Below are 22,488 nucleotides of genomic sequence, written 5' to 3' on the forward strand. Positions count from 1 at the left end.
ATGTTCATGGAGGGCTATTCATGGCTACTAGTAAAAATGGATACTAGTCATGATGCATACCTATTCTCTCCAGGATCAGATGAGCATTTCTGTTAGATTAGGTGCTTTGGAACACAGGCAGGACAATACTGCTGCAGTCATCTTGTTTGTGGGCCACTGTGTGAACAGACTGCTGGATTTGATGGACCTTGGTCTGATCCAGTATGGCCTTTCTTATGTTCTTATGTTAAAGGCTCACAGTCTTAAGGGTGCTGAACTCTGGCTGTTTGGCACCCTAATCATGTCCTTTATTATGTGTGCTTATACTACATTCAAGCATTTTTTAATAAAGCGAAGCAAGTAAAAATCTAAGAAACTGCAAATGTTCCATTTATAGTTATGAAATAGGTGCAACTTGAAAATGCAAGACTGATCTCCAACCAAAAGCGATCATCACGCTTGATACACAGTCCAGTAAAACAATAAGAAAAGTATATAAATACGAAATCCTGAAATATTTTACATGAGAACAGAAATTAGTTGATCTGCTGCTATATAAAAAGAGAGGAACGAGTGTTTTATAAAAGTTAAAGCCATTGCGCATACATTCGTTTTAATCTAATGTTTTTAAAGTATATACGTATATCCTTGTCAAGTGACTGCTGGTGGGGTTTTCAAGGCAAGCGACGTTCAGAGGTGGTTTGCCATTGCCTGGCTCTGCATCACGCCCCTGGTATTCCTTGGAGGTCCCCCACCCAAATACTTGCCAGGGTCGAGGCTGAGAGGGTGCATATACTTAGAATAGTGTACAGTTACTTGAATATAGGACACATTTTGCATTGTGGAAATGTTAACTACAAGTGCAGCCCTGCAAACACGGGTCTCCCCGATCCCCGTCATTTAGTCTCTGGCTTCTTGATCTTTGGAACGAGAAAGATGCTGCCGTCTTTGGTTTGCTGCAGCGAATAATCACTCGGCGAGTATGGCTTGCCGTCTTCGTCCCGGAGCATGCTGAAGACCTCAAGATAGAGGGTGCTCAGCTGCTTCTTCAGCAGGCGCAGGCTTTGGTCATTCTCTCCTTTCTCTCGAAGGAGCTTCTCTCTCTCGTCCTTAAGATAACCCAAGTCGTGCTCCAGCTCCACTATGTTTTCCAGTTTCCTTTTCCGGCAGTTTTGCGCAGCCACTTTGTTCTTGCCTCGCCTGCGGATGTCCCGAATCAGAGCCAGCTGGGCCTCGCTGAACTGCTCCTTGGCCATCATTTCGTTGAAGTCGTCCACGGGGAGGTTGATGATGGTTTTGACGGGGAAAGGGATGTGCAGAGCCTTCGCTCTGAGCTCATCTCGGGTGAAATGAGCGTCGTGCTGGCCGTTCTGTTTGTCTTTCACAAACGGAGACTTGGGTTGACCTGGGTTTACGGGTGATTCCTTTTTGGGGGTGTCTGTAAGTTGTGAGTCTGCCTGCTGTGGATTTTGTTCGAGAAACAGAGAGGGCAGTGTGTGCGAGTGGAAGGAGTGCATTTGAGCATTGCTTCCCTGGACACTCCCAGGGGCGCTATCCATCTCTTCCATTTCAGAATCACTGTAGCCGAAGCCTGCGTCTCTGTAGATGGCAGATGACTCGACAGAATAAGGTGATGAAGTTAAGCTGGGACTTGCGTTGAGCGAAATGCCGGAGTCTGAATCGTTGCATTCCAGTGCGTTTCCTGCCAGATCGCGGTTAAAAGCTTTGCACAGGGCAAAATCGGAAAGTTCAATAGGCTCGTTTAAAAAGCTAGCCGACACTTGATCCACAAATGGTGGTGGCGTCAGAGACAAGTCGCTGCTCATCTTGACATCAGCAAAAGGGTAGAAATCCTCAACAAAGTCCGTGCTCATGGATGAAGAGGTATCTTGCTTGAGATTGTCAGGCAGTGCGCTGCTGGGATAGGAAGGCTCCAACTGGTTCAGAAACTCTAGGCTGCAGCTAGCGGCTTCTTTCTCCATGGTGGGGAGCTCAGTGTAGAAGGCGAAATTAATATCTGCCTCCAGTGCTGTGTGGTCTGAACACGTGCCTGAGGTTACTTCAGCCAAACTGTCGTTTTGAATGTTAAGACACTAAAAAGAAAATGCCAAAACTCATCAATAACGTACACAATGATATAAGATCCCTTTTCAGATATTACAAATGTGCATAACTGGAGCCTACTGGCCACGCATAGCTCCTCCCAATCTGAGCTCCTGCCAAATTGTATGAACAAGGGCAATGTATGCTTTTAAGCATGTGGCTATAGCTCCAGAACACATGATCTGGTCCCTAAATTTTTCAGGGTTTGTGTTGACACGGAGAGGTACCTAAGGCTATACATATGCAGTCACGCAACATGGTGAAGGCTCATGAGTACCGCATCCTCTCGATAATGTGCATTTAGTAGGCTCCCAATATGTGTGACTGTAACATCCGACCATGTGCACCATAGTGATCTCCATTCTGTCCAAGCTATGCTCTTCTAATGGTGTGGAGGAGTACTCTAGGCTGACACTGTGAAGCTATCCCAAACTTCCCTCTGTAACATTGCTCCTTACAGTTTGCTGGGGCATAAAGAAAAGAAGTGGGAGGGGCCGTGGCTCAGTGGTAGAGCATCTGCTTGGCATTCAGAAGGTCCCAGGTTCAGTCCCCCACATCTCCAGTTAAAGGGACTAGGCAGGTAGGTGAAGTGAAAGACCCCTGCCTGAGACCCTGGAGAGCTGCTGCCGGTCTGAGTAGATGATACTGATTTTGATGGACCAAGGGTCTGATTTAGTATAAGGCAGCTTCATGTGTTCAAGTGGGAAATCATGCAGGTAACTTAGGCCCCCAGCTTGTAAGAATCTCTGCAAAAAAAAAAAATGAACTATATAACAAGGTCATTTGGGTGCTTGGAACCTAGAAACTTATGGCATTCTGTTTATTCATTCCTCTGCACTCTGGGTTCAAATCCCCACTCTGCCCTAAAGCTCCCCGAGTCACCTTAAACCAACCACTCAGAACCTAATCTGCCTCGCGGGGTTCCTGTGAGTATAAAATGGAGGACAGGGAACCAACGTATGCTGCTCTAAGCTCCTTGGAAGAAGAGCAGGCTAAAAAAATGCATTAAGTAAACAAATGGTGCTAGCCTTTCTGCCACTACCCCTCTCATAGCTGAAGACGTACAGAAGAGGATTGTGCAATTGCCTTAGAATTCCTGCTGATGAATAACTTCTTCCCTCTATGCCGGAGGCTTTTACAAACTTTTCAACACTCAGGGCATGTGCAAGCCGCTGCAGCGCTAGAATGTCTGAACAACTTTCAAGAAAAAGCAACAAGCTACACCCACACCCAAGCATCGCCCTGCCATTGCTAAGGGACAGAGAAAGGCTTTCCAAAAGAGTTTCTCCAGCTCTGGCTGCCAGAAAGAAATTTACAGAAATTACAATACAGCTTTTCCCACCCAAAAGGCTATCTACCCCATCCGTATTGGGACAACGGGTGTGCTCGAAATCTCTCTTTTTTTGAACGAACAATACACACCTAAGCTGAGTTACACCCTTCTAAACCCAATGACTTTCGTGACCTTCGAATGGGGTGACTGTTTTAAGAATTCACTGGAAGTTCACTGAACGTATGTATGTGCTGGACTCAGTTCCAAGAAAACTGAAGCGTCATGAGACTCATCCTGGTCCCTGTGATTCCCCTGGTTTAATTAAGCTCCAAAATCAGGCAATCCCTTTGGCAGCCTCTCTAGGAAAAGAGGGGATGAGGACAGCAAATCACAAAGCCCCGAAGGGAGGGATAGGGTTTCTCCTCCAAAAGGAATCAACTGAGTGGCCTAGCACCAGCCAGAGAAAGAAAAGAGCACCGTTCCCTGCAGAGGGTGTGCATAAAACCCTGAAGCGGCAGAGACGGCTTTTCCAGGATCAAGCAATGGGAAAGGATTCCCTTGCAGGATAGCCTCAAGACCTTGAAGAATTGTAAACCCTTAAGCCAGTAACCAGAAATTGCATTAGCGGTCTTTATTTTAAATCTTGCTCTGCATTCTCCTATATGTATGAAATTCTTCCCTGGTTTTGCTATTCCACCACAAGTAGTTGCATATGCCTTCCCTTCTTACTCTGTTTTCCCAAAATAAAGTTAGAACTTGTCGTCAGCCCCAGATTGCTTGGGTACAAGTTGACTGAGTTTTGTATAGGTCGGCTCTCGAGTAAGCCAGGCTATGGGAGGGTCTGTGGCTCAGCGGTAGAGCCTCTGCTTGGCATGCAGAAAGTCCCAGGTTCAAACCCCGGCATCTCCAGTTAAAGGGGACTAGGCAAGTAGGTGATGGGAAAGACCCTTGCCTGAGACCCTGGAGAGCCGCTGCCCATCTGTGTAGACAATACTGACTATGGACCAAAGGTCTGATTCAGTATAAAGCAGCTTCAAATGTTTATATATGTTCATGATTGGCTGGATGTATTTATAGGATTGCCAACCTCCAAGTGGTGGCTGGAGATCTCCTGGAATTACAACTGGTCTTCAGTGGACAGAGATCAGTTCCCCTGGAGAAAATGGCTGTTCTGGAAGTTGATCTCTGTGACATTATACCCTACTGAAGTCCCTCCCTTCCCTAAACCCACCCTCCCTAGGTTCCACCCCCAAAATATCCAGGAATTTCACAACACAGAGCTGGCAATCCTATGCATTTGTGACAGAAAGAGGGAGGAGCGGGCCCATCAGATTCTGGCTGAGATCTTAAAGTAATAGTTTGTGGCAGCTACCGAGTAAGAGTCTGCGGGCTGTTGCTTCAGGTACAGACAATAGCCAAATAGGTCCAGGGAGGCTAGGAAAGCAAAGTCCTCCATTGCTGGTTTCCCCTTGACCTTCCTAGAGGAGTAACCATGACAAAGTATTGTGTTCCGAGTACAGAGTATTGTGTTCAGTTTTGGGCACCGCAATTTAAGAAGGATGTAGACAAGCTGGAACTCGTCCAGAGGAGGGCAACGAAGATGGTGAGGGGTCTGGAGACCAAGTCCTATGAGGAAAGGTTGAAGGAGCTGGGTATGTTTAGCCTGAAGAGGAGAAGACTGAGAGGGGACATGATAACCATCTTCAAGTACTTGAAGGGATGTCATATAGAGGAGGGTGCCGAGTTGTTTTCTGTTGCCCCAGAAAGTCAGACCAGAACCAACGGGTTGAAATTAAATCAAAAGAGTTTCCATTTAGACACTAGGAAGAAATTTCTAACAGTTAGAGCGGTTCCTCAGTGGAACAGGCTTCCTTGGGAGGTGGTAAGTGCTCCTTCCCTGGAGGTTTTTAAGCAGAGACTAGATGGCCATCTGTCAGCAATGCTGATTCTATGAACTTAGGCAGTTCATGAGAGGGATGGCATCTTGGCCGTCTTCTGGGCATGAACTGGGGGTCACTGGGTATGTGTGGGGGAGGTAGTTGTGAAATTCCTGCATTGGGCAGGGGGTTGGACTAGATGACCCTGGTGGTCCCTTCCAACTCTATGATTCTATGAAAGGGGGGGACCATTTATTCATCTCATTAATACATTTTATCCTGCCCTTCCATCAAGAAGCTCAATGGTCCTCTCTCCATTTTGTCTTCATAACAATCCCATGAAGTAGACTGGGCAGACAGTGCTTGTGAGTGGCCGGCCCAAAATTACGCAGTGAGCTTCATGGCCGAGCCCTAGTTCAACCCTCTAACCACTACCCTTCACTGGTTCTCTACATGCAATATGGATTAGTGAGCAAATATAGCTGACCAGACATTTTCAAGACGTTGGATCTACATTAACAAGATTGAAGGCAACAATAGTTTCAGCAGGTCACTGGGGAGAGGATCCTATATGAAGCTACCATCTATAGATTCAGATTACTGGTCCCATCTACCTCAGTATTGCTTCTCTGACTGGCTGTTGCTATCGGACAGAGACAGGCCTTCTCCTAATCCCTCAATCTGAGGTCTTTTTAGCTGGAGCTAACAGGAATTTAATCTTGACCAGTCACCCCCTTGTCTTGGCTGTTTAGGAACAGAAACAGCGTGGTGTAGTGGTTAAGAGCGGTGGTTTGGAGCGGTGGAGTCTGATCTGGAGAACCAGGTTTGATTCCCCACTCCTCCACATGAGCAGCAGAGGCTAATCTGGTGAACTGAATGTGCTTCCCCACTCTTACACACGAAGCTAGCTGGGTGACCTTGGGCTAGTCACACTCTCTCAGCTCCACCTACCTCACAGGGTGTCTGTTGTGGGAAGGGGAAGGGAAGATGATTGTAAGCTGGGTTGAGTCTCCCTTAAATGGTAGAGAAAGCCGGCATATAAAAACAAACTCTTCTTCTTTTTCACACTGGATTTCCATTTTCCCGTTGTTCCACAGTACTTGAATATTGATTTGGTAGTGTCTGCCGCTCTTACCTGTAGCTCTGGAATAGACAACAGTTCTTTCCAGACTTGTTCTATATCTTGCAAGCCCTCGGCATCAGCTGACTCTGGAATGGAAGGCTGAAGGCCAGAGGAGTCATCGGACTGTATCGGATTAGAATCCACAAAGTCTTGGTTGCTCTCAGTCTTGGTTGGTACCACTTGTTGAAATTCAACCAATGAAATCTGGAATGTTATCAGACAGACTTGGTCAGCTATGCCTGAACCTAGCACTATTATTTAGAAACCTGCACATGAAGAATCTTCAGTACATCTAAGTGATGTCTTTTCCTCAGTACACAGAATTATGAAGTGTATCATCAAAACGAGAAAGGTTGGGGCAAGTTCTACTAAGAGACTATATTAAAAGCAACCTGGCTAATGCTTTACCTCAGTGTTGTCTACAAAGGAGAATGTTTCTGCTAAAAGCTGCATACAGTCATCGAAGGACAAGTCATCTGCATCTTGTCTGGAAATGTGGGTACTCTGTAGAGGAAAAAGAAAGAACTTTTAACAATTAAATGCAGACTCAGTTCAGATCTCAAGAAAATTGTAAGTACTGAGACAAGTAGTGAGGACTTCTAGCTTATTTCTATCTCATATTTCAGCAGGCCCATATTCAAGGAGGCATCCGTGTCTTTCATGAAGGACAGCTCCATCAATGGCTAGCAGCTATGGGCCTTAATGGAAACCAGGTTCAGAAGCAGTAAACCGAGGGACAGACACACGAAGAGGCATCCGCCTTTGTGGGTCTTCCGGGACATCTGATTGGCCGCTGCAGGAAACGGGCCTAGATGGGCTTTAATGACCCACCAGGGATCATCTTAAGTACCATTCTTCTTTTAAAAGAAACAATGAAGAAGGATGTATAACATGAAGTTCACCATGATGAAAAGTGGGTTAGTTTATTTACCTGTGGATAGTTACTGGATAGATCTGTGTTTCCTGGTTCAATGGCTTGAGCGGGCTGGATAGGAACAACTTCACCAGTTTCCTCATCCAACTGCAGCTGAGCTAGAAAAGCTTTTTCTTGTTCCTTCTGGAGCTGTTCTTGCCTCTCACTTTCAAGTTTCTTCTGTTTCTCGAGCTCATATTCCTTTTGCCTCTGGCTGAAATCAAAAACTTCACGCCTGACTCCAAGATCGATATCTTGCCTCCAGAGAATGTCTATCAGGTCCTGTATGTATAAACAGAATAAATCCAATTATGAATATTCAAGCTACTTCTATAAAAAATCATTTTAAAACAAAAAATGCTGCTATCTTGTATAAGCTAATTTAAATGGACCCATGGACACTGTTGCCCTGAGACATTTTAGGTCCTGAAAATGAGGACAGAATGGCTCTCTGGATGTTCTTGGTGGCATGAGTGTAAAACTCATTAAATGGAAACAGTTTGAAAGTGGCACGGAGCAGTTACTGATTAAAGAACCATTACTAATGCCACAATAAGAGCACATATACTCGAGAGAAATCTCATTAAATTCAGCACAGCTTTTTTATGAGAGAGCATCTATAGCAGTAGTTCCCAAACTTTTCAGGCCACTGCCCCCTTTGTTCCACAAACTCAACCCCAGCGCCCCCCTACCCTATCCAATAAAAAGCATTATTCAAAATAGAGGTTTGTATGACACACTAAAGAAGATAAGAACAATAAAATTTCAAAACAGTATCAATTAATTGCACATCTACTCAAAATCAAATTAAAACTTTTTAGTTGAAAATTATTCAACAAAACTGATGAACTTGATCCAGTGGAACCCACTCTTCAAAGTCTGGAAAAAATCCTGATAGTTTCCATCAAATTTGCCAGCCTGGTGCCATAGCTTGATCTATTGTAAATTAGTGAACAACACAGTTGAAGGGGCCCACCCCTAGTGCCCCCCTGCTGCCCTCTTGCCTCTTAGTGCCCCCCTTGGTAATGTCACCGCCCACCAGCGGGTGGTACTGCCCACTTTGGGAACCACTGATCCATAGGATCAGATAGACTCTTCTATTAATATACACTGCAGGTTCCAATAACAGTCTGCACCAATACCCTGTAGCTGGGAAGTGATTATAGAAGAAGAGTTGGTTTTTATATGCTGACTTTCTCTACCACTTAAGGAAGAATCAAACTGGCTTACAATCACCTTCCCTTCCCCTCCCCACAACAGACACCCTGAGAGGTAGGTGGGGCTGAGAGTGTGTGCCTAGCCCAAGGTCACCCAGCTGGCCTTATGTGTAGGAGAGGGGAAACAAATCCCGTTCACCAGATTAGCCTCCGCCGCTCATGTGGAGGAGTGGGGACTCAAACCCGGTTCTCCAGATTAGAGTCCACTGCTCCAAACCACTGCTCTTAACCACTATACCACGCTGGCTCCATTACAAATAGAATTCCATTACAAATAAAGAATACTCTGGAATGCTCCCACTAAAGTGTAAATATTAATAGGTGTCACACTGGTCATTCCCAATTTCCAACAAGCCAACTTGTCTTTGAAACTGATATTCACATTCATAGATTATTTGTAGAAATCAAGTTTATCATCTCTGCTAAGAACTCACAAATGGTCTCTTGATATGCAACAGACTACTTTTTGATTTAGTAATTAATTAAAAAAAACTAAGCTGCTTCTAATAGTCATACATTCAGTGGTTTTTAGAGCTGAAAAAACTAGTATTTTCAAAACCTAAAACCACAAGATCTCCCTAGTTTAGTAATTTCCATTTATTTAAGATTATAAGAGTAACAATTCCAACTAAACTAACAAAAAACAGGATTAAATAGAAGCTGCAAAGCATCTGCAAATTTATAAGCTACCTTGACCCAGCATAAAAGGCTGAATACAAATATTTTAATAGATAAACATTCAGAGTTATCTGAATATGTTTCTTGGTATTTCTGGTATTTCCAGAATATTTTTCTTGCATTTCAAGAACTTATGTCGTCCCTGTTAAGCACATGCTTGACTATCTCCCATTGAAAACATGCTTAATTATCTCCCATTGAAAATGAAGCACAAATCTCACATCAGCCTTTAATTCACCCGGCAAGCTTTTTAAAAAAGTAGTTCTGTCTCACTTGTCCCTCTCTACACCAAAGGTGCTGCACACTTCACAAGGTGGTGCCAAGAACAAGCAAGAGCAGTCTGTCCAACCTCAGGATAAATCAAACCCAATCACACAAGGATGCCAAAGCATTTGCTTACATAGGAAGCTAGAGTTCAAAATGGCATTTGACCTCCAAAGCACTAGGAGATTTTTCTTTCCAAGTTAAATCAACAAACTATAGGCCATATTATGGACATTCTCGGTTTGTGTCATACATACTGAGATGATAACATACATTTGTATTTTGGGGGATTTCATCAACCAAAAGGGAGACTGCAGCTAAGAAATTAGGAGACTTGAGACTGGTAAGGACAGCCGTGAAGGAGCTAGAAAAGACTCTTAAGTGTCAGGATGTGTCACTGGCAACCAAGATCAAGTTAATTCATGCCATCATATTCCCTATTACTATGTATGGGTGCAAAAGCTGGACAATGAAGAAAGCTGATAGGAAGAAGTTGGATTCCTTCAAAAGGTGGTGTTGGAGGAGAGTGTTACGGATACCGTGGACTGCCAAAAAACTATCGTACTTTGGTCACATTATGAGAAGACAAGAGTCACTGGAAAAGACAATCATGCTAGGGAAAGTGGAAGGCAGCAGGAAAAGAGGAAGACCTGACAAGAGATGGATTGACTCTATAAAGGAAGCCACGGCCCTCACTTTGCAAGACCTGAGCAAGGCTGTCAAAGATAGGACGTTTTGGAGGACACTGATTCATAGGGTTGCCATGAGTCGGAAGCGACCTGACAGCACTGAACACACACACACAGAGAGAGAGATACTCACTACATGTATGAGGGATTGCCAATGCCTGCTGGCTCAAGGTACTGTTCTCTCCCAATGAGGTGCAGCTACAGCCAGGAGAAAAGGGAGCCTGGGCGCACTCCTTCCTCCCAGGTAGACATCCATCACTCCCCCCAACACACACACCACCAACTGGAGGCCAGAATCAAGGCAGAAGGCAAGCCCCCAGTGTGACACCACCAGCAGTGCTGGCGCTCACCTTGACCCTGGGCATCTCAGGATTGAGGGTGGGCAGGTCCAGGAAGCAACAATGGGTACGAGATATGCCCCTCACCTCCTGGCCACTTCAAATTTTATTCATTCATTCGTTCAGTTTATACCCCGCCCTCCCCGGGCTCAGGGCAGCTTCCAACAATAATTGCTTCACTCCAAGCAGCCAAGTGGGTTGGGTTGCTGGGGCGGTGAATGGGTCCTCTCAGATCACAGCATCGGAGCACAGGGACTGCCCGATGAAACTCGGTGGCAGCAGGTTTCATGACAAAAAAACAAAAAAACCAGGATTGACGTCTTTGCAGTGTATGCTTACAGAACTCACTACTACAAGGTGCGATGGTAGCTTTGATTCCTTTGAAAGGGATCGAATTCACGTGGCAAACAGCTCTTGTCAACCTCCAGCGGCTGTGAGAGCTAAATGAAGCTCTGTATTCTGAGGCTGTGTTATCACTGAAAGCCAGATATCTACAAGGGAGTTATAGGATGGATGTGGTGCTTATAAAATCCCCAGAATCCTATGGCTGGAACAGATACATTTTTGGTCTGATGCAACAAGACCATTCTCATGTTCTCGTCTCTGAATTGGTACAGTTACCACATTTCAGATATTCTCTGTAATTTCTAATTAAACCACGTTCAACATTTCTTGGGCTAAGATCCCAGTTTACACCATTAACGGGCAACAAGTAAGATGCTGAAATGTTTACTATGGGCTGCCTGAGATAAGGGCTCGGTCCCTCCAGATTGGCAAGGTAAAATGAACTAATTAAATCTGGCAGTAATAAGAGAGTGCAATATGGCAGGCCTTCATTAAGGGCCAGTACTTTACCAGCTGCTCATGCTCTTCTCTTGTGGCAGATTCGAAACAGCGTCTTCATCTCTGAGCATTTGCAATATGTCGTGGGGGGAAATGGCAGGAACTGGATTTGTAATCCCGTTTCTAAATAATTCCTTTTCAGGTTGCCATTATAATGGATTTCCCTGCTACTAACAAGGAGACCAGCCGACTCAGCACCGCTCTGTGATCCTCAACATGGTCAATCACTAGAGCTCTGTTCCTAGTGTCCATGTTTGAATTTAGCAAGAGAAATTGAGAGAGCATCTTAAAATCCAGTGTCAAATGCCAGACAAGTGAGGGGAGGGGCTTTGGCTCAGTGGTAGAGCCTCTGCTTGGCATGCAGAAGGTCCCAGGTTAAACCCCCGCACCTCCAGTTAAAGGGACTAGGCAAGTAGGTGATGTGAAAGACCTCCGCCTGAGACCCTGGAGAGCCGCTGCCGGTCTGAGTAGACAATACTGACTTTGATGGGCCAAGGGTCTGATTCAGTATAAGGCAGCTCCATGTGTTCACAAGAAGCGATCTAGTTTAAAATGGATATATACTACAGCAGAAGACCTGGACATAGGCTTTCTTTTCCCTTTCAGAGTTGAGGTGACTTCATAGCATGCGTGTTATGCCACAAGCTGTCACAGCAGTGGAAAATAATAACCGAAGTCTACATACAGAAGAATAATGTGCCATTGAGTTGCAACCAGCTCATGGCAACCTCCTTCATGGGGTGTTCAAGCAAGAGATGAGCAGAGCAGCATAATTTCAGAAGCTAAGCAGGGTTGGCCATGGTTAGTACTTGGATGGGAGACCACCAAGGAAGACTGGGGCTGCTATGTAGAGGAAGGCAATGGTGAACCACCTCTGCTCATCTCTTGCCTTGAAAACTCCACTGTTCTGGGGTCGCCATCAAGGGCTGCATCGCAAGTAGGGAATCAATGGAAATAGCAGACATGCGCACACCTTGTGTGCATGCAAAGGCACATTTGGATCCAACCCAATGACTTTTAAATTAACTGGAATATATACAAAATGATAGCTTATGGGTATACTAACCATTTCATTATTTAGAATAATAGGTTTTCCTTCCCTTTCGAAAAGGATTTCATGTATCAGATTCTAAGTAGATTGTTTTCCACACCCTTGGGATCCTTAGACATGAAAAAAAGTTTCCAGAAATGCTTCTTTTAACTGCAGCCTATATCAATGCCAATGCTGAAGTGAATGTGTCAATAACTCCACGCAAGATCAGTAAATGGTACCTAACTGCGTCCCACACATCTGGTTTTCAGAGCACTCCCAAACATATCCTGGAGAGCAATTTACTGCCAATAAAGAAATGGCGTAATGGCCCATCATGTGACTTATTCCACAAGAACTCTTTTGTTCTGCTTTTAGTCCTGACAAGTTCCCACATTATGTCAGCGGAAGTAGCTGCTTTGGCAAATCCACAAAAGGGGAATGCCCAAGGAAATAACCTGAACACTTTCGACACATGTTAAAATTCAGTCTTCTGGTTGAGGGAAGCTCGCACCTAAGGTGTTTTCCTTGATCCGGGGAGCAGCTCCTTTGCTAGATGCCAACTGATGACAAAAATTTATGTTAGATGTCTTATATAAGAGTCCAAACTAACTTCTGTGTTAGCACATAATTTGGTTATTAGAAAAGTAATATATCCTATGTCTAGTTAATTTGCTCAAGACAAGGATCTAGGTATTCTTGTTTTTTAAAAATCAAACCATGAATAATCGAAATATATACAAGAGAGCTGTAACCAAGCCACATTATGGTATAGTTGGGAAAGGAGGGATTTGCTTTGGCCACACGCGCTAGGAATCAGCCCCAGAAACTGGTTTCAGCACTAAGGCCAAGTCCTAGAATATATAACATAGTAAGTTCCTCTGGACATGAACAGACTGCCTGCTCTTCACCACTGCTGCCAAGATTAAAAAGCAAGGCTTCCAGGGCCAATTACACGGCTTCTCAGCAAGCTCAGCATTCAACCCCGAACACTTTTTTTTCCTTTTTCAGAAATTAAGCTCTGACTGCCATGTGGTGTTTTTACTCATTTACTGATACACTTTTCCAGAGTCTGTTCCAAGCCACATTGCTAGCTTAGTCTGGACTTATAAAAGACAGTTTTAACAAGATAAACATAAATGTTAAACAATTCACATTAAGCCACCATCTGGACCCCAATGGAAAATTTCATGTTTTAGATTTACATATCAGCATTTGCCATCTGGGTAGTCAGTTTTACATTTTATGGGAAACCCTCTGCGTACATTGTAAAGTTTGACTATTAGCTCTTATTGCTCTTCGGCAAACATATTTGCATTACGATAAACAAAGAAGTGAGGCAGCAACCTCATCTTTATATATATATATATATATGTGTATATATATATATATATATATAAATATTCATACAACACAATTCATACAACAAAAGCTTTTCTGTAGGGGAGGGGCTGTGGCTCAGTGGCAGAGCATCTGCTTGGCATGCAGAAGGTCCCAGGTTCAATCCCCGGCATCTCCAGTTAAAGGGACCAGGCAAGGAGGTGATGTGAAAGACCTCTGCCTGAGACCCTGGAGAGCCGCTGCCGGTCTGAGAAGACAATACTGACTTTGATGGACCAAGGCTCTGATTCAGTATAAGGCAGAGTCATGTGTTCAAATATGTTTCAAATCTCTGCCAGCTTGGAGAGGCATTTACAGAGTGGAAGACATTTACAGGAAAGTGTGTAATGCAATTGGGGGGCAGAGAGAGGACAGGGTGTTTCAGACGGACTGCCAGTGACCCATCCCTTCCATCCCATTTCTGCCTCATACACACATCAGTTTTTAAAAAGAAATACCTGGCTTCAGGTTGCGGCCCTGGGCACATTCAACACAGTTCCTGACTTCACTGGAGAAGAAATCCTCCCCCCATCCTTCTTGTCCCTTGCGAGCCAACACGATGTAGTGGTTAAAGTACTGGACTGATTTCAGGGAGAGCTGGGTTCAAGCCCCTACTTGGCCTCGTCACTCTTAGCAATAACACCGACGGTCAGGGCTGCCGTTTCTATACATTCAAGGGGCTCCCCAGATATGCAGAAAAAGTATGACATTGCAAATTAATCAAGGAGGGGACCAAAAAATGGCCTGAAGGGGACAGAGCATGTTCCAGGAGGCGTGAAAATTTGACAACGCTTGAGAATAAGTTAAGGGAAATAGGGGAGAAGGGGAAATTAGTCTGTTCAAGTCCCCGTTTCTAGAATCCTGGGTTTGGGGGATTCCAACCGATTTCTCCCCCTAGAAATTCTCACGGGCCCCCAGCTTGTTCCCCTAATAGTAACAAACTTCAGGATTTAATGCTTGACACAAAGACACAAAAGGGGGACCGCTTGCAGACAAGGCTGGGGGGAGATTCTGCTTATCGAGAGAGGGATCATTTCCAAAGTATGCAGAAAAATATTGCTTTGTAAATTTAAAAGGACATACTCCCCACATAGCAACCTGACGAATGTTCATTGGCCCAGATACCACTGAGTGTGGACAAGAGTCAACTAAAGTGGGGAGGGCAGGATAATCTAGAAGCATGGCTGCTTAACCCTTTTATCCTATCCTGGAAGAGGAAAGCTGGAGAAATTTTCCAGTAGTTTATTCCTGCCACCCACAATTCCTCGCAGGACCCCAGCCTGCCTGTTCTATTTCTTAAGTGGATTCCATGGTATGCTGCTTACAATGTACAATTCTTCTTCTTTTCATTCCCACCAAGTGCTTTGAGTTGCTCTAATGGATTTCCCCAAGTTCCCAGCCAGCCTATGGGGAAAGCTGTCTGACCCGGCCCCTAAACACATCCAAAAATCTGCCAAACACCCTACACAATTTAATCGGGATATCTATAAGCTCCATTGTGCAATCAGGATTTTTCCAGCACTCCCAACCACATGGAGGAGCCTACGCTTGTACATACGTAGGAGAACAACGCAGACATTCAGCGGTAGAGATGTACGTCCCAGGGCAGGGCAGCAGGCAAACCCCGTTGCCCTCTATGGCCAGTCAGCACATGCAATGTGGAATGTCTAATCAGGACTCCAGTCCAACAAAGTAAAGCAAATGGCAGCCGATCCAAGACAACTCCCCCAAGGAAGCACAAGCCCTTAGGACAAGATCTATCACCAATCAGAGAGATTGGGCTACCTGTGAGAGCAGATGAGCACACCTTCCTTTCACAGGTGTGGTCCAGGCCTTCACAGTCAGCTTGACTTAGAGGCATGCTGGAGCAGGAAGACGTTAACTGGCCTTCCAAGAGCTTAACAGTTCTCTTTCATAAGGACGTCTCTATCGCCCTGCTGTCTCTCTGTTTCACTGAGCTTCCAGCATGACAGAGGCCTTTTATGCATGGCTGTATCCCCCACTGTCACCCCTTCCTCTGGAGGTGGTAAGCGCTCCTTCCCTGGAGGTTTTTAAGCAGAGGCTAGATGGCCATCTGTCAGCAATGCTGATTCTATGACCTTAGGCAGATGATGAGAGGGAGGGCACCTTGGCCATCTTCTGGGCATGGAGTAGGGGTCACTGGGGGTGTGTGGGGGATAGTTGTGAATTTCCTGCACTGTGCAGGGGGTTGGACTAGATGACCCGGGTGGTCCCTTCCAACTCTATGATTCTAACGTTGGGTCTTTGTTTGGATTATGCATGCCGTTTCCCACCGTCAGAGGTCGCCCTGCTCTCCCCCTGCGTTTCCCCGCGTTTTCAGTGACCTGATAATCTCAAATTTGAAAACACGAGCAAAACACAGAGAAACTCGGTGGAAGAGCAAGGCAACCTCTGACAGTCAGAAACGGCATACATAATCAAAACAAAGACCCAAAGTGGCCAAAGGGGTGACCGCAAGGGAAACAGCCATACTTTAAAGGCCTTAAATACTATTAATTTGGGTCACTTACCCCAGTGGGTTAAGATGCTTGCCGGGAGGCAGACACTATAAATAACATACCACCAAACTACGAAATATATAATCAATGAAGAAAGGTGAGGAAATAGGAAAATGTATGGGGGTGTTACAGAACAGAGGGGAACGAAAATGGGGAAGAAATGACCTTCGGTCAGGCTCCATGGAGGACATAGTGGGTAGCAAGGATGGACTAGTAATTTAACCTATAGGGGAAATTCCTGGAGGGCCACTGGCAGCCAGCAGCAAGAAGAGCCAAGCCCCAGTAGCTCTGCCCGGCCAGCTCTGCAGGGGCTGCTCAGCTCTGACGTAGCCAGCAGTGCCAACGAGAGGGAATACAAGGTGGCAACAAGAGAACAGATACCTATCGTGAACCCCACTAGTCAAGTCTAAGCTCTGAGAGCCGGCATGGTATAGTCGTGGCTAAGAGCGGTGGACTCTAATCTGGAGAACTGGGTTCGATTCTTCACTCCTACACATGAAGCCAGATAGGTGACCTTGAGCTAGTCACAGTTCTCTCTGAAGATCTGGTGACTAGCTCAAGGTGGTGTAGTGGTTAAGAGCGGTGGTTTGGAGCAGTGGACTCTGATCTGGAGAACCGGGTTTGATTCCCCACTCCTCCACATGAGCGGCAGAGGCTAATCTGGTGAACTGGGTTTGTTTCCCCACTCCTACACACCAAGCCAGCTGGGTGACCTTGGGCTAGACACACTCTCTCAGCCCCACCTACTTCACAGGGTGTCTGTTGTGGGGAGGGGAAGGGAAGGTGATTGTAAGCCGGTTTGAGTCTCCCTTAAGAGGTAGAGAAAGTCAGCATATAAAAACCAACTCTTCTTCATCTGCAGGGCAGGATTGTCACAGTGCTAGCTCCGAGGCTATTTTAGTTTCTCAGTCTGCCCTGGTGGTTAGCAAAGAGATGAGCCATTACTCCCTGCAGGGACAGTCATAGACCACTGTCAAATAATGCAAGCAGCTTAAAAATAAGAGCAAATGCTTAATGCATTAAAGCTGAAACCATTCGAATCTCAAACAGCTTTTGCCTCCCTAACACCCTCCCGTCCTTCGTTAAAACCAGCCCTCTAAATTCAAAGTGTTGCTCAGAGTTTCCATAGTTACCTCTCAGAGGCTCAAGGAAGGTCTCTCAAAGCAAGCATACCCCGAACTATTGAGCTCAACTCTCCCCTGGACCTTTTCTACCTCTCCCTTACTCAGGGGTGGTACCCCACTACTTAGGGGAGGGGTCAGAGGCGTGGATACAACTTTTCACTGGAAATACAAGAGCGCGCTACACCGGAGGTTCAATATGACCAAAAGATGGTAACTGCAAACTGGCTTTCATGCACTTGTATCATCTCAAAGGGCAATACTACTAGCAGTAGAAAAGAGCAAGTGTCCAGTAGAAAAGACAAAGTCCAATAGCACCTTAAAAACTAACAAAATTTCTGGCAGGTAACAGTAATACTACTGTTACAGATTGCAAACCAGACATGGACTGCAATCTTGTGTGTAGTTGTGCAGTTTTAGAAGGGAATTGTATATTGTTAATAGAGAGCTACCCTTAGCAAGTGATCTATTAATCACTTCAGCTCTTCAATAAAACACTTGTTATGAGACCAGGCAGCAGGGAGATTGCTAGAGTCTTTCCAAAGCTGAGAAGCCAATGAGATTTCCTAGAACCAGAGCATTTCTGGTCTTCTTCAGCAATCCATATACCAGCTGTCAGTTGTGGAAGGGGAGGAGGAATATGCAATATCTGTCATTTCGACTGGACATATTTATTGCCCCTGACTCCATTAATGAGAAAAACCAGAAGAACAAGGAAATGTTCTGCACAACATATACGTACTTCTGTGACTCTTCTAGCTTTTTTCCAGTGTGTAAACTTCTGCTTAAGACCTTGGTTACGACTGTCCACTTTACTATCCACATAACTACGCTAGAAGAAGAAGAACTGGTTTTTATACCAATCACAGAGCAGCAATTAAAGGGGTGAGACTTGATTTGAACTTGGGAGACTGCTTTCCTGTATTCATGCCCCCCATTTGCACACAGTTTATTCCCTGATCATTCAAGCCAATGCATACAGTTTTCCCCAACCCAGGTTGCTTTGATCCTGGCTGAAACGGGGAATAAAGAAGGGTAAAGTGAGAATGCATAATCGGCCCCAGTAGGCTTCATGTGGAGGAGTGGTAAAACAAACCTGGTTCTCCCGATTAGAGTCTGTTGCTCTTAACCACATCATGCTGGCAGTACGCTAAGACCTAGATTCCTTCAGTGCTGATTTGGCTTTGCCACAGCTGCATAGACAGTCACTTCTGAAGCCACATGTGCACTAATACATTCTCCAGGATCAATTTTTAGAAAGTGAACCTAAATCTTACATTAGACTCAGCACCCACAAGACCAAACCGCTAGACCAGCAAGTTAGTACTCTGCAAAATCTTGATATAAAAGCGATATAAAATTCTAACAAACACATGACCTCCCGCGTCCTTGAAATGGTCTTTAAAAGGGCTTCCAAAACTGGCAGACCCCGTCTGACGAGAGACGACAGTTGAACCACAGTGTTTACTCCACAGTCAACTTTGGCTCTATTAGATGACCTTCAGCTCTCCTCAAAACTATTCTCCCTCCAGCCATGCACACTGGCTGCATCCAGCCACAAGCTTCCCTCAAGCTGGCTTGGTGACGCAGTGCTAAGTGAGAAGTGTGAGGTTTCCCCATGCGCCATTCCTCTGGACAGGGCTGCCCACGGTGACCCTGCTAGACCCATGTCTCCCAGTTGGGTTAGCGGCAACCAGTGGCACAGGTCCCAGCAGCGCTCTCACATAGTTGTCCGATGTCAAGCAGCCCAAATCGGCGTGCATGAAAGCAAGAGGGAGCCTTCATGTCAAACAGCAGAGCAGACCCACAGGAACAAAGGAGAACATGTGTGGACTGGAATTAATTAGGAGGTCCACATAAGAGGTCCGACAGCCAGAGGGAACTGCCGCATAGGACAATTAGAATTCTGTTGCATATTCCGCTAAGGACTGCATTGTAAATAGGGTTGCCAACCTCCAGGTGGTGGCTGGAGATCTCCCGCTATTACAACTGATCTCCAGGTGACACAGATCACTTCACCTAGAGAAAATGGCCACTTTGGCAATTGGACTCTGTGGCATTGAGGTCCCTCCCATCTCCAGGCCCTGCCCTCCTCAGGCTCCACCCACAAAATCTCCGGGTATTTCCTCACTCAGAGGTGGAAACCCTAACTGTAAAACTAATGTGAGAATGCATATTTGTAATATTATCTAATTCCCACCCATTTCTTTATTTTAGTTTTAATAAAATATGGACAATTGAGACAAGATGGGCTGTGGCTCAGTAGTAGAGCAGCTGCTTGGCATGCAGAAGGTCCCCGCTTCAATCCCCGGCATCTCCAGTTAAAGGGACTAAGCATGTAGTGATGTGAAAGATCTCAACCTGAGACCCTAGAGAGCCGCTGCTCGTCTGAGTAGGCAATACTGACTTTGATGGACCAAGGGTCTGATTCATTAAAAGGCAGCTTCATGTGTTCAAGACTTGGAAGGTCAAAGGCAAGGAAGAGTGAGCTGAATAAGAAGGAAGGGTGGAGAATATGGGGAAGAGACAGCTGGAAGGGAAGAATGGTAATGGAGGGGCGATACAAAGAGTAACGCCTGCTGTTTTCCAGGTTGCTTTCTAGCAAGCGTTCAAACTTAGTTTTATAAAACCTCAACCAGTGTAATGAGGCTTTAGATGCTTAAGGGATTGCAGTAGTTAATGAGTGTCTTCAAAGTCTGAACTGTGTGACAGTAAGACTTTATTGCATCATGTATTTTTCCATACTGAACTTTATCTTTTATTACTAGGCAGTGTAATTACTTATCTTATTAAAACAAGCATGAAATAAAGCCATTAGGCTGAGCAACTGTGATATCTAAGCTATCAGAGCCTGAGATTTCCCAGGTCCAAATAGATTTCCTTTTTTCAAAGGCCAGCTCTTGATTTTCTGAGCTATAAAACTGGTTGTTTGCATGAGCAGTAGAAGTAGTGTTGTCAGGTTCCTCTTCCCTATGGGCGGGAGGTTTTTGGGGCAGAGCCTGAGGAGGGCGGGGTTTGGGGAGGGACTTCAATGCCATAGAGTCCAATTGCCAAAGTGGCCTTTTCCTCCAGGTGAACTTATCTCTATCGGCTGGAGATCAGTTGTAAGAGCAGGAGATCTCCAGCTAGTACCTAGAGGTTGGCAACCCTAGGTAGAAGTCCACCTTTTCTGAAGACTGTTCATCTTTGCTGTACATTTAACTTCTTCTACCTAAGAAGTCTATCTATACACTTTCCTCCGAGCAGAGTCCAAACAGGTTTTAGTCACGAGACTGAAGAAAACTATTTAAAAGGCAATGAATTCCAGGCTCTCTGAGAGTATTCTAAAAGCAAAGAAATAGGTTGCTTTTGAATGGAATGCGATAATTGGGGCCAAGACAAAGTTTAACACGGCTGTTAATCTGTGCTCTACTTTTCATTTTGGCTGAAATTCAAAACACACCGAGGGCAGATTAATGTTTAATTTCTGCCAGCCACGGGCTGCTCAGACCTGTGCACCAAAAGGCAAACTACACGTGTACTGTAAAGAACAACCAGCTCGTCTCTTCTTCTTTTTTTTAAGTAAAAGCAAGGCAGTGAATAAATCTGGAGCATAGAAGTGACAAGGGAGGGAGTGGGATTTTTAGTGGAGAACATACAAAGCCACCATATATTGGGTTCTGTCGCTAGGCCAGTGGTGTCCATTATGGCAAGAGTTACCCCCCCCCCAGGCAAACTTGGGGGCTGTAAATCAGTGGCCAGTTTAAGGTTGCTGCTAGGGTTGCCAGGTCCCTCTTCGCCATCGGCGGGTGGTTAACTGATCTCTATTGGCTGGAGATCAGTTGCAATAGCAGGAGATCTCCAGCTAGTACCTGGAGGTTGGCAACCTTAGTTGCTACCAGTGACTAACCCCATGAAGGAATGGGCACAGCTAGCTGTGTGCCCATAAAAAAAGCAATCCTAAGCGAGGCTACTCAGAAGTAAGGCCCATTTTATTCAATGGAGTTCACCTGGAGAAAGTGGCCGCTTTGGCAATTGGGCTCTAGGGCATTGAAGTCCTAGACAAACTGAAGATGGGCGGGGGCCCCGACAAACAGCTGAGCTGCCTCACAGCTCAGCTGAGAGGTGGGGCGTGGCAAGGTGCTCGCCACAGCCTCCCGGTCCAAACTGAAGACAGGTGGGGCCCCCGACAAACAGCTGAGCTGCAGCAGCGACTGTCAGTGAAATCCTATGAACAGTTACCTGCATGTAAGCCCCACAGAGAAAGCCAGGGTGGTTTAGTGGTTAAGGCAATGGCAAACCACCTCTAAACATCTCTTGCCTTGAAAACCCTACGGGGTCGCCATAAGACAGCTGTTACTCGATGCTCCACCCCCATCCCAAAAAGCCCCACTGAACACAGTGGGAGTTAGTTCACAGTAAACATGCATAGAATTGTACTGTGAAGGTGTCAGAGTGAAATCCTAATGCCAGTTAAAAGAAGAGTACCTTCTCCACAGGATGGAAATATGCCCCAAATAAGAAACTCCTTAACAACTGAACAGCAATATTTCAGACTACTTGGCATGTTTGGCATGCAGGAGATCCCCAGTTCAATCCCCGGCATCTCCAGTTAAAAGGGGCTAGGCAGGTAGGTGATGTGAAAGACCCCTGCCCAAGACCCTGGAGAGCCGCTGCCGGTCTGAGTAGACAATACTGACTTTGATGGACCGAGGGTCTGATTCAGTATAAGGCAGCTTCATGTGTTCACATGTTCACAATGTTTTTCCCATGTTGGGTTTTTTTTTAATTACAAAAAAAGAAGAAGAACAACTTGGAAAGTTATACAACTTTCAAAACAGAAAAAAAAGATAATTTCACTTCCTCTCTTATATTGTCTTCTGACATCTTTAGTCCAGGAAGGAACGATGTCCAGAGTTACTGCTCAGATTTACAGCTGTAAAAGTGATCCCCCCCACCAACACTCAAGTCAATTTTAAATATTTACAGATAACTAGTATAGTTTGGTTTCTGGAACTGTACTCTGACAGTCTCATTCCAAAACAAAGTCGGGGGGGGGGGGGAGAGAAATGATTGCACAACTCCAAACTTTTTTAGGAGCCCTGAAATTTGCACGCTAAGAACAAAGAGGGCCCTTTTAGGGAAAGCATGACAGACAACTG

At 45.3% G+C, this 22,488-nt stretch overlaps 1 protein-coding gene across 1 annotated transcript in view; it reads right to left on the reverse strand.

Moving 5' to 3' along the window:
• Positions 1-865: 865 nt before the first annotated feature.
• Positions 866-22,488, reverse strand: part of NFE2L2 (NFE2 like bZIP transcription factor 2) — a 28,534-nt gene continuing 6,911 nt past the window's right edge. Inside the window, exons 2-5 of the mRNA XM_056861646.1 lie at positions 7,287-7,550; positions 6,764-6,859; positions 6,368-6,559; positions 866-2,072 (exon numbers count right to left, since the gene is read on the reverse strand). Of these exons, the coding sequence (XP_056717624.1) occupies positions 876-2,072; positions 6,368-6,559; positions 6,764-6,859; positions 7,287-7,550 (1,749 nt within the window). The 3' untranslated portion in view covers positions 866-875. The remainder of the gene's footprint in view (positions 2,073-6,367; positions 6,560-6,763; positions 6,860-7,286; positions 7,551-22,488) is intronic.

The sequence above is a fragment of the Euleptes europaea genome, chromosome 15 (assembly GCF_029931775.1).
Source record: "Euleptes europaea isolate rEulEur1 chromosome 15, rEulEur1.hap1, whole genome shotgun sequence".
Classification (NCBI taxonomy): domain Eukaryota; kingdom Metazoa; phylum Chordata; class Lepidosauria; order Squamata; family Sphaerodactylidae; genus Euleptes; species Euleptes europaea.